This window comes from Coturnix japonica, unplaced genomic scaffold, assembly GCF_054131305.1.
Source record: "Coturnix japonica strain WE unplaced genomic scaffold, WE-NBRP24 Scf066, whole genome shotgun sequence".
Taxonomy (NCBI): domain Eukaryota; kingdom Metazoa; phylum Chordata; class Aves; order Galliformes; family Phasianidae; genus Coturnix; species Coturnix japonica.
In genome coordinates, this window is record NW_028188969.1 from 788,332 (window position 1) to 801,578 (window position 13,247).

The following is a 13,247-nucleotide window of genomic DNA, read 5'->3' on the forward strand; positions in this document are numbered from 1 at the left end:
AGCCCCAAGGATCTGACCCACATCAGCCCCACAGCAACTCCTGCCCCATAGATCTGACCCACATCTGCCCCAAAGCATCTCCTGCCCCATAGATCTTTCCCACATCAGCCCCACAGCAGATCCTGCCCCATAGATCTGACCCACATATGTCGCACAGCAGCACCTGCCCCATAGATCTGACCCACATCTGTCGCACAGCAGCTCCTGCCCTAAGATCAGACCAACATCAGCCCCACAGTAGCTCCTGCCCCATAGATCTGACCCCCATCAGCCCCACAGTAGCTCCTGCCCCATAGATCTGACCCCCATCAGCCCCACAGCAGCTCCTGCCCCATAGATCTGACCCCCATCAGACCCACAACAGCTCCTGCCCCATAGATCTGACCCCCATCATCCCCACAGTAGCTCCTGCCCCATAGATCTGACCCCCATCAGCCCCACAACAGCTCCTGCCCCATAGATCTGACCCAAATCTGCCCCACAGCAGATCCTGCCAAATAGATCTTAACCACTGCAGCTCCTGCCCCATAGATCTGACCCACATCAGCCCCACAGCAGCTCCTACACCATAGATCTGACCCACATCTGCCACACAGCAGCTCCTGCCCCATAGCTCTGACCCACATCTGCACCACAGCAGCTCCTGCCCCATAGATCTAACACCCATCAGCCTCACAGCAGCTCCTGACCCATAGATAAGCCCTACATCTGCCCCACAGCAGCTCCTGCACCATAGATCTGACCCACATCTACAACACAGCAGCTCCTGCTCCATAAATCTGACCAACATCAGGCCCACATCTGTTCCTGCCCCATAGATCTGACCCACAGCAGCTCCTGCCCCATAGATCTGACCCACATCAGCCCCACAGCTGCTCCTGCCCCATAGATCTGACCCACATCAGCCCCAAAACAGCTCCTGCCCCATAGATCTAACCCACATCAGCCCCACAGCAGCTCCTGCCCCATAGATCTGACACACATCATATGTAAAGCAGCTGCTGCCCAATAGATATGACCCACAGCAGCTTCAGCCCCAAGGATCTGACCCACATCAGCCCCACAGCAGCTCCTGCCCCATAGATCTGACCCACATCAGCCCCACAGCAGCTCCTGCCCTATAGATCTGACCCACATCAGCCCCACAGCAGCTCATGCCCCATAGATCTGACCCACATGTTCCCAAGAGCAGCTCTGCCCCATAGATCTGACCCACATCTGTCGCACAGCAGCTCCTGCCCTATAGATCTATCCCACATCAGCCCCACAGCAGCTCCGGCCCCATAGATCTGACACACATCATATGTAAAGCAGCTGCTGCCCAATAGATATGACCCACAACGGCTCCTGCCCCATAGATCTAACCCACAGCAGCCCCACAGCAGCTCCTGCCCCATAGATCTGACGTACATCATCTCCACTGCAGCTCCTGCCCCATAGATCTGACCCACGTCAGCCCCACAGCAGCTCCTACACCATAGATCTTACCCACATCTGCCACACACCATCTCCTACCCCATAGATCTTACCCACTTCTGCCCCACAGCAGCTCCTGCCCCATAGCTCTGACCCACATCTGCACCACAGCAGCTCCTCCCCATAGATCTAACACCCATCAGCCTCACAGCAGCTCCTGCCCCATAGATAAGCCCTACATCTGCCCCACAGCAGCTCCTGCACCATAGATCTGACCCACATCTGCAACACAGCAGATCCTGCTCCATAAATCTGACCAACATCAGGCCCACATCTGTTCCTGCCCCATAGATCTGACCCACAGCAGCTCCTGCCCCATAGATCTGACCCACATCTGCCCCACAGCAGCTCCTGCCCCATAGATCTGACCCACAGCATCTCCTGCCCCATAGATCTGACCCCCATCAGCCCCACAACAGCTCCTGCCCCATAGATCTGACCCACATCACCCCCACAGTAGCTCCTGCCCAATAGATCTGACCCCCATCAGCCCCGCAGCAGCTCCTGCCCCATAGATCAGACCAACATCAGCCACACAGCAGCTCCTGCCCCATAGATCTGACACACATCAGCCCCACAGCAGATCCTGCCCCATAGATCTGACCCACATCTGCCCCAAAGCATCTCCTGCCCCATAGATCTTTCCCACATCAGCCCCACAGCAGATCCTGCCCCATAGATCTGACCCACATCAGCCCCACAGCAGCTCCTGCCCCATAGATCTGACCCACATCTGTCGCACAGCAGCTCCTGCCCTATAGATCTGATCCACATCAGCCCCACAGCAGCTCCTGCCCCATAGATCTGACCCACATGTTCCCAAGAGCAGCTCTGCCCCATAGGTCTGACCCACATGTGCCCAACAGCAGCTCCTGCCATATAGATCTGACCCACATATGCCCCACAGCAGCTCCTGCCCCATAGATCTTACCCACTTCTGCCCCACAGCAGCTCCTGCCCCATAGCTCTGACCCACATCTGCACCACAGCAGCTCCTCCCCATAGATCTAACACCCATCAGCCTCACATCAGCTCCGGCCCCATAGATATGCCCTACATCTGCCCCACAGCAGCTCCTGCACCATAGATCTGAGCCACATCTGCAACACAGCAGCTCCTGCTCCATCAATCTGACCAACATCAGGCCCACATCTGTTCCTGCCCCATAGATCTGACCCACAGCAGACCCACAGCAGCTGCTGACCCATAGATCTGACCCACATCTGCCCCACAGCAGCTCCTGCCACATAGACCTGACCCACATGTTCCCCACAGCAGCTCCTGCCCCATAGATCTGACCCACAGCATCTCCTGCCCCATAGATCTGACCCACATGTTCCCAAGAGCAGCTCTGCCCCATTGATTTGACCCACATCAGCCCCAGAGTAGCTCCTGCCCCATAGATCTGACCCCCATCGGCCCCACTGCAGCTCCGGCCCCATAGATCTGACACACATCATATGTAAAGCAGCTGCTGCCCAATAGATATGACCCACAACAGCTCCTGCCCCATAGATCTAACCCACAGCAGCCCCACAGCAGCTCCTGCCCCATAGATCTGTCCCACATCAGACCCAGAGCAGCTCCTGGCCCATTGATCTGACCCACATGTGCCCCACAGCAGCTCCAAACTCATAGATCTGACCCACATCAGTCCAACAGCAGATTTTGCACCATAGATATGTCCCTCATCTGCCCCACAGCAACTCCTGCCCCATAGGTCTGACCCACATGTGCCCCACAGCAGCTCCTGTCATATAGATCTGACCCACATATGCCCCACAGCAGCTCCTGCCCCATAGATCTGACCCACATCAGCCACACAGCAGCTCCTGACTCATAAATCTGACCCACAGTAGCTCCTGCCCCATAGATCTGACCCCCATCAGCCCCACAACAGCTCCTGCCCCATAGATCTAACCCACATCAGCCTCACAGCAGCTCCTGCCCCATAGATCTGACCCAAATCAGCCCCGCAGCAGCTCCTGCCCCATAGATCAGACCAACATCAGCCCCACAGTAGCTCCTGCCCCATAGATCTGACCCACATCAGCCCCACAGCAGCTCCTGCCCCATAGATCTGACCCACATGTTCCCAAGAGCAGCTCTGCCCCATTGATTTGACCCACATCAGCCCCACAGTAGCTCCTGCCCCATAGATCTGACCCCCATCAGCCCCACTGCAGCTCCGGCCCCATAGATCTGACACACATCATATGTAAAGCAGCTGCTGCCCAATAGATATGACCCACAACAGCTCCTGCCACATAGATCTAACCCACAGCAGCCCCACAGCAGCTCCTGCCCCATAGATCTGACCCACGTCAGCCCCACAGCAGCTCCTACACCATAGATCTGACCCACATCTGCCACACACCATCTCCTACCCCATAGATCTTACCAACTTCTGACCCACAGCTGCTCCTGCCCCATAGCTCTGACCCACATCTGCACCACAGCAGCTCCTCCCCATAGATCTAACACCCATCAGCCTCACAGCAGCTCCTGCCCCATAGATAAGCCCTACATCTGCCCCACAGCAGCTCCTGCACCATAGATCTGACCCACATCTGCAACACAGCAGATCCTGCTCCATAAATCTGACCAACATCAGGCCCACATCTGTTCCTGCCCCATAGATCTGACCCACAGCAGCTCCTGCCCCATAGATCTGACACAAATCATATGTAAAGCAGCTGCTGCCCATTAGATATGACCCAGAGCAGCTTCAGCCCCAAGGATCTGACCCACATCAGCCCCACAGCAGCTCCTGCCCCATAGATCTGACCCACATCTGCCCCAAAGCATCTCCTGCCCCATAGATCTTTCCCACATCAGCCCCACAGCAGATCCTGCCCCATAGATCTGACACACATATGTCGCACAGCAGCACCTGCCCCATAGATCTGACACACATCTGTCGCACAGCAGCTCCTGCCCCATAGATAAGATCAACATCAGTCCCACAGTAGCTCCTGCCCCATAGATCTGACCCCCATCAGCCCCACAGTAGCTCCTGCCCCATAGATCTGAACCACATCTGTCGCACAGCAGCTCCTGCCCTATAGATCAAACCCACATCAGCCCCACAGCAGCTCCTGCCCCATAGATCTGACCCACATGTTCCCAAGTGCAGCTCTGCCCCATTGATTTGACCCACATCACCCCCACAGTAGCTCCTGCCCCATAGATCTGACCCCCATCAGCCCCACAGTAGCTCCGGCCCCATAGATCTGACACACATCATATGTGAAGCAGCTGCTGCCCAATAGATATGACCCACAACAGCTCCTGCCCCATAGATCTAACCCACAGCAGCCCCACAGCAGCTCCTGCCCCATAGATCTGACGTACATCATCTCCACTGCAGCTCCTGCCCCATAGATCTCACCCAAATCTGCCCCACAGCAGCTCCTACACCATAGATCTGACCCACATCTGCCACACAGCAGCTCCTGCCCCATAGCTCTGACCCACATTTGCCACACAGCAGCTCCTGCCCCATAGATCTGACCCAAATCTGCCCCACAGCAGATCCTGCCAAATAGATCTTAACCACAGCAGCTCCTGCCCCATAGATCTGACCCACATCAGCCCCACATCAGCTCCTACACCATAGATCTGACCCACATCTGCCACACACCATCTCCTACCCCATAGATCTTACCCACTTCTGCCCCACAGCAGCTCCTGCCCCATAGCTCTGACCCACATCTGCACCACAGCAGCTCCTCCCCATGGATCTAACACCCATCAGCCTCACAGCAGCTCCTGCCCCATAGATATGCCCTATATCTGCCCCACAGCAGCTCCTGCCCCATAGATCTGACCCACATCAGCCCCACAGCAGGTCCTGCCTTATAGATCTGACCCAAATCAGCCCCACAGCATCTCCTGCCCCATAGATCTGACCCACATGTGCCCCACAGCAGCTCCAAACTCAGAGATCTGACCCTCATCAGTCCAACAGCAGATTTTGGACCATAGATATGTCCCTCATCTGCCCCACAGCAACTCCTGCCCCATAGATCTGACCTACATCATCCCCTCTTCAGCTTCTGCCCCATAGGTCTGACCAACATGTGCCCCACAGTTGCTCCTGCCCCATAGATCTGACCCCCATCAGCCCCTCAACAGCTCCTGCCCCATAGATCTGTCACACATCATATGTAAAGCAGCTGCTGCCCCATAGATCTGACCCACATCTGCCCCAAAGCATCTCCTGCCCCATAGATCTTTCCCACATATGCCCCACAGCAGATCCTGCCCCATAGATCTTACCCACATATGTCGCACAGCAGCACCTGCCCCATAGATCTGACCCACATCAGCCCCACAGCAGCTCCTACACCATAGATCTGACCCACATCTGCCACACAGCAGCTCCTGCCCCATAGCTCTGACCCACATCTGCACCACAGCAGCTCCTCCCCATAGATCTAACACCCATCAGCCTCACAGCAGCTCCTGCCCCATAGATAAGCCCTACATCTGCCCCACAGCAGCTCCTGCCCCATAGATCTGACCCACATTTGCCCCACAGCAGCTCCTGCACCATAGATCTGACCCACAGCATCTCCTGCCCCATAGATCTGACCCACATGTTCCCAAGAGCAGCTCTGCCCCATTGATTTGACCCACATCAGCCCCAGAGTAGCTCCTGCCCCATAGATCTGACCCCCATCGGCCCCACTGCAGCTCCGGCCCCATAGATCTGACACACATCATATGTAAAGCAGCTGCTGCCCAATAGATATGACCCACAACAGCTCCTGCCCCATAGATCTGTCCCACATAAGACCCACAGCAGCTCCAAACTCATAGATCTGACCCACATCAGTCCAACAGCAGATTTTGCACCATAGATCTGACCCACATCAGCCACACAGCAGCTCCTGACTCATAAATCTGACCCACAGTAGCTCCTGCCCCATAGATCTGACCCCCATCAGCCCCACAGCAGCTCCTGGCCCATTGATCTGACCCACATGTGCCCCACAGCAGCTCCAAACTCATAGATCTGACCCACATCAGTCCAACAGCAGACTTTGCACCATAGATATGTCCCTCATCTGCCCCACAGCAACTCCTGCCCCATAGGTCTGACCCACATGTGCCCCACAGCAGCTCCTGCCATATAGATCTGACCCACATATGCCCCACAGCAGCTCCTCCTCATAGATCTAACACCCATCAGCCTCACAGCAGCTCCTGCCCCATAGATAAGCCCTACATCTGCCCCACAGCAGCTCCTGCACCATAGATCTGACCCACATCTGCAACACAGCAGATCCTGCTCTATAAATCTGACCAACATCAGGCCCACATCTGTTCCTGCCCCATAGATCTGACCCACAGCAGCTCCTGCCCCATAGATCTGACCCACATCTGCCCCACAGCAGCTCCTGCCCCATAGATCTGACCCACAGCATCTCCTGCCCCATAGATATGCCCTATATCTGCCCCACAGCAGCTCCTGCCCCATAGATCTGACCCACATCAGCCCCACAGCAGCTCCTGCCCCATAGATCTGACCCCCATCAGCCCCGCAGCAGCTCCTGCCCCATAGATCAGACCAACATCAGCCCCACAGCAGCTCCTGCCCCATAGATCTGACACACATCATATGTAAAGCAGCTGCTGCGCATTAGATATGACCCACAGCAGCTTCAGCCCCAAGGATCTTTCCCACATCAGCCCCACAGCAGATCCTGCCCCATAGATCTGACACACATATGTCGCACAGCAGCACCTGCCCCATAGATCTGACACACATCTGTCGCACAGCAGCTCCTGCCCCATAGATGAGACCAACATCAGCCCCACAGTAGCTCCTGCCCCATAGATCTGACCCCCATCAGCCCTACAGTAGCTCCTGCCCCATAGATCTGAACCACATCTGTCGCACAGCAGCTCCTGCCCTATAGATCTAACCCACATCAGCCCCACAGCAGCTCCTGCCCCATAGATCTGACCCACATGTTCCCAAGAGCAGCTCTGCCCCATTGATTTGACCCACATCACCCCCACAGTAGCTCCTGCCCCATAGATCTGACCCCCATCAGCCCCACAGTAGCTCCGGCCCCATAGATCTGACACACATCATATGTGAAGCAGCTGCTGCCCAATAGATATGACCCACAACAGCTCCTGCCCCATAGATCTAACCCACAGCAGCCCCACAGCAGCTCCTGCCCCATAGATCTGACGTACATCATCTCCACTGCAGCTCCTGCCCCATAGATCTCACCCAAATCTGCCCCACAGCAGCTCCTACACCATAGATCTGACCCACATCTGCCACACAGCAGCTCCTGCCCCATAGCTCTGACCCACATTTGCCACACAGCAGCTCCTGCCCCATAGATCTGACCCAAATCTGCCCCACAGCAGATCCTGCCAAATAGATCTTAACCACAGCAGCTCCTGCCCCATAGATCTGACCCACATCTGCCACACACCATCTCCTACCCCATAGATCTTACCCACTTCTGCCCCACAGCAGCTCCTGCCCCATAGCTCTGACCCACATCTGCACCACAGCAGCTCCTCCCCATAGATCTAACACCCATCAGCCTCACAGCAGCTCCTGCCCCATAGATATGCCCTATATCTGCCCCACAGCGGCTCCTGCACCATAGATCTGACCCACATCTGCAACACAGCAGCTCCTGCTCCATAAATCTGACCAACATCAGGCCCACATCTGTTCCTGCCCCATAGATCTGACCCACAGCAGCTCCTGCCCCATAGATCTGACCCACATCAGCCCCACAGCAGGTCCTGCCTTATAGATCTGACCCAAATGAGCCCCACAGCATCTCCTGCCCCATAGATCTGACCCACATGTGCCCCACATCAGCTCCAAACTCATAGATCTGACCCACATCAGTCCAACAGCAGATTTTGCACCATAGATATGTCCCTCATCTGCCCCACAGCAACTCCTGCCCCATAGATCTGACCTACATCATCCCCTCTTCAGCTTCTGCCCCATAGGTCTGACCCACATGTGCCCCACAGTAGCTCCTGCCCCATAGATCTGACCCCCATCAGCCCCACAACAGCTCCTGCCCCATAGATCTAACCCACATCAGTCCCACAGCAGCTCCTGCCCCATAGATCTGACACACATCATATGTAAAGCAGCTGCTGCCCAATAGATATGACCCACAGCAGCTTCAGCCCCAAGGATCTGACACACATCAGCCCCACAGCAACTCCTGCCCCATAGATCTGACCCACATCTGCCCCAAAGCATCTCCTGCCCCATAGATCTTTCCCACATCAGCCCCACAGCAGATCCTGCCCCATAGATCTGACCCACATATGTCGCACAGCAGCACCTGCCTTATAGATCTGACCCACATCAGCCCCACAGCAGCTCCTACACCATAGATCTGACCCACATCTGCCACACAGCAGCTCCTGCCCCATAGCTCTGACCCACATCTGCACCACAGCAGCTCCTCCCCATAGATCTAACACCCATCAGCCTCACAGCAGCTCCTGCCCCATAGATATGCCCTATATCTGCCCCACAGCGGCTCCTGCACCATAGATCTGACCCACATCTGCAACACAGCAGCTCCTGCTCCATAAATCTGACCAACATCAGGCCCACATCTGTTCCTGCCCCATAGATCTGACCCACAGCAGCTCCTGCCCCATAGATCTGACCCACATTTGCCACACAGCAGCTCCTGCCCCATAGATCTGACCCAAATCTGCCCCACAGCAGATCCTGCCAAATAGATCTTAACCACAGCAGCTCCTGCCTTATAGATCTGACCCACATCAGCCCCACAGCAGCTCCTGGCCCATAGATCTGACCCACATGTGCCCCACAGCAGCTCCAAACTCATAGATCTGACCCACATCAGTCCAACAGCAGATTTTGCACCATAGATATGTCCCTCATCTGCCCCACAGCAACTCCTGCCCCATAGGTCTGTGTGGGAATACAAGAAAAGCTGTTCAGAGCAGCAGCTGTGGAGCAAGATAAACAGCATGAGAACCAAGGACACCTCTGCAAGGAGAAGAAGAGTCTCACAGCTCTGATTGGTTATGTGCCTGCATGGACAGTTGAAAAGTGTTTTGTAGAATGCTTTGTTGACATGTAAGATGTTTGGGAAAGTTGTAAGGGCGGATGGGAAAGTTAGAAAATAACAACTTGTGAAGGTATATAAGGGATGTGAGAACTTGTAATAAACGATTTGGATCGTTCACATCTGAGTCCGTGCCGAGTCGCTGCAAATGGCGCCCAACGTGGGGCAAATCAACCCGCGGCTGAGCGAGCCCGGTCTGGCAGCGTCGCCCGACTGAACTTCGGAGAGACTGTTTCGCGCGCACCCGCACCGTTCTGCAGGACAGAAGGTGAGCAGTCGGGAACTATGGGGAGCTCACTACCGAAGGAGCAGAAAGTAAATCTCGAAGTATTGCGGTCAGTGTTACCGTATCAGGATAAGACTGTGTCTACTAAAGCATTAGCTACTCTTCTTAAATGGATAAGCAAAAATGTCCCTGAATTTCCAAAAACTGAGTTCTCTCTCGATGGAGAACTTTGGGACAAAATCGGCTCAAAACTCTACAAGGCTTCTCTCGCTAAAGACAGAAAGGCTGCTAAGCTGCTGCCCGTTTGGAGCCGGATAATGGAAGGGATTAAGCAATCACGACGGGAAAGAATTTATTCTGACCATTCCCTGCCGCCCTCCGTCCCAACCCCGCCGCTGCCTCTCGCTGCGGGAAGCGGCCCGTGCCCGGATCCGACTGGCGGCTCCGACCCCTCCCCGATTCGGGGAGACGAGGGGCCGCGGCCGCCCCCCTTCGCGCTCCCGCCGTTCGCTCCTCCCCCGACGTTCGCCGCGTTGCCGCCCTCTACGGCGCCCTCGCCCTTCGCTCCGCCTACGACGCTCGTCGCGCCGCTTCTGCCCTCCTCCCCCCCCACGTCATGCGCTGCTGCGTCTGTGCAGCCGGCGTGTAACGTGGATAAAGACACGGACGGATCGAAACCAGGGGATCGTTGTGACCCCGGTCCAGAAGATCCAGAACGAGAATCGGACGCATTTCCTCCTGATGATACTTTGAAGGAAGCAGGAATGGCAAATTTCCCTACAGCATACTGTGATGTCTTAGAGCAATGCAAAAAAGAAACAATATTAAGAAGTGATGCTGACACGTTGCACACCTTTCCTAATCAGGTCCCCCGTTTGGAATCTCTGCCTTATGAGGCAGTGAAGGAGCTAAGGGAGTCAGTGAGAACATTCGGAGTTCAGTCAGCCTTTACATACAATCTTTTGGTTACAAACAGTGACACTTACGCTATGACCCCTCACGATTGGAAAACTGTGTTAAGAATGATCCTCTCTCCTATGCAATACACCGTGTTTATGACTGAATATCAGCTACATAATTTGACTGATAGCTCTTTGCCTCAGACTCGGACAAATCCATGTGGCACAGCACCTCTTCAACTGTGTCAGACAAATGTCACTCACGTTCCTGAATTTGGCCGTCTAAAATATGCACATGTAACAATAGATACTCATTCTTCTTACGTATTTTCCACAGCACATACAGGTGAATGCAGTCTCAAGATTTAGAGTTTAAGATATTAGCTAGGATGTTGTGTGCTTCTTCTATTTTAGTAATAGATCAGATGTGTATTAAACAGGATTTGATCTAATCAATGCTAGAATCTACAGGAATAGCTCTTTTAATGTTTTAGTACTGTTTGCTTATGATATTATTAGCCTATTAATTAGCTTTTCTTAATTTGCAAAGACAAAACCTGGAAAGGAATCCCAGGCAAAGAGATGACCCTGTATCATAGAACGGATACCTCTTTTACATCCAATTAATTGGGATCTGAAAATATAACCATGCATCATTTTAGACAAAAGTGCACGCTAATAGAACTAAATTTGATGGTTTATTCTGTTTTCCAAGCAGGTGTTCCACTTGGGCTCTATATCACGCACTGGCCATGCGGATGTGGTGTACAACTGGAAGAAATCCTTCAGACCCTGAATGCAGGAGAGAATCTGTGATGGGTGAGAGAGGAAATGTGCACCTTGAAGCAGGGGACGCCCTGCTGGCACTACCTGTCACATCCACCACCAACATGGCTTGCTGTTTCTCAAGGGTCAATAAGTATTAATGCCCCTAGTGATACTCTAGTACATTTGTCCTCTAAAATTGGTTCTTTTTGACATGATATTCCATTAAATTGTGCGATCATTAATCAATTATTAGCCCGGATAACTCAGTTGGTAGAGCATGGTTATGAACATCTTAAAAGCATTTACTGCACAAATTTTAGTGGTCATTAAAAATCAATATATCAGAGTATATAAAAATTGAAGACTTTTCCTGATCAGTTACAGATTAACACAATGGGACCCTCATGGATTTATTTTCAGGTTGCAGAAACTTAGGTTGCAGTACAAACATGTTTGTTCTTTTTAGTGGGTTTAACAGTAATGTTGTTATGTTGTATTTGACTTGTCTCTTTTTTCACTTTCAGAGTATTGTCAATCGAGGCCTTGATTGAGTTATAATGATTATGTTATTAATATAATTAGTGTTATTATATTATAGTATGGTAGTAGCTTGTCAATAAACAAAAAAGGGGGAATTGTGGGAATACAAGAAAAGCTGTTCAGAGCAGCAGCTGTGGAGCAAGATAAACAGCATGAGAACCAAGGACACCTCTGCAAGGAGAAGAAGAGTCTCACAGCTCTGATTGGTTATGTGCCTGCATGGACAGTTGAAAAGTGTTTTGTAGAATGCTTTGTTGACATGTAAGATGTTTGGGAAAGTTGTAAGGGCGGATGGGAAAGTTAGAAAATAACAACTTGTGAAGGTATATAAGGGATGTGAGAACTTGTAATAAACGATTTGGATCGTTCACATCTGAGTCCGTGCCGAGTCGCTGCAGGTCTGACCCACATGTGCCCCACAGCAGCTCCTGCCCCATAGATCTGACCCACATCAGCCACACAGCAGCTCCTGACTCATAAATCTGACCCACAGTAGCTCCTGCCCCATAGATCTGACCCCCATCAGCCCCACAACAGCTCCTGCCCCATAGATCTAACCCACATCAGCCTCACAGCAGCTCCTGCCCCATAGATCTGACCCAAATCAGCCCCGCAGCAGCTCCTGCCCCATAGATGAGACCAACATCAGCCCCACAGTAGCTCCTGCCCCATAGATCTGACCCACATCAGCCCCACAGCAGCTCCTGCCCCATAGATCTGACCCACATGTTCCCAAGAGCAGCTCTGCCCCATTGATTTGACCCACTTCAGACCCACAGTAGCTCCTGCCCCATAGATCTGACCCCCATCAGCCCCACTGCAGCTCCGGCCCCATAGATCTGACACACATCATATGTAAAGCAGCTGCTGCCCAATAGATATGACCCACAACAGCTCCTGCCACATAGATCTAACCCACAGCAGCCCCACAGCAGCTCCTGCCCCATAGATCTGACGTACATCATCTCCACTGCAGCTCCTGCCCCATAGATCTGACCCAAATCTGTCACACAGCAGATCCTGCCAAATAGATCTTAACCACAGCAGCTCCTGCCCCATAGATCTGACCCACGTCAGCCCCACAGCAGCTCCTACACCATAGATCTGACCCACATCTGCCACACACCATCTCCTAACCCATAGATCTTACCCACTTCTGACCCACAGCTGCTCCTGCCCCATAGCTCTGACCCACATCTGCACCACAGCAGCTCCTCCCCATAGATCTAA

General features: G+C 53.3%; 1 protein-coding gene across 1 annotated transcript; it reads left to right on the plus strand.

The window, feature by feature from the left end:
* Positions 1 to 9,788: 9,788 nt before the first annotated feature.
* On the plus strand, positions 9,789 to 12,394 carry LOC146751678 (uncharacterized). Its single transcript, XM_085533877.1, has 2 exons — positions 9,789 to 11,055; positions 11,428 to 12,394. The coding sequence occupies exons 1-2, from the start codon at positions 9,870 to 9,872 to the stop codon at positions 11,523 to 11,525; spliced, it is 1,284 nt and encodes a 427-aa protein (XP_085390003.1). The 5' UTR covers positions 9,789 to 9,869; the 3' UTR covers positions 11,526 to 12,394.
* Positions 12,395 to 13,247: the final 853 nt, after the last annotated feature.

Bases quoted from the DNA above. Each gene is read 5' to 3' on its own strand.
- LOC146751678 (XM_085533877.1), top strand. From the start codon at position 9,870: ATGGGGAGCTCACTACCGAAGGAGCAGAAAGTAAATCTCGAAGTATTG. The intron at 11,056-11,427 runs GTGAATGCAGTC...TTTTCCAAGCAG, and splicing joins ATTTTCCACAGCACATACAG to GTGTTCCACTTGGGCTCTAT.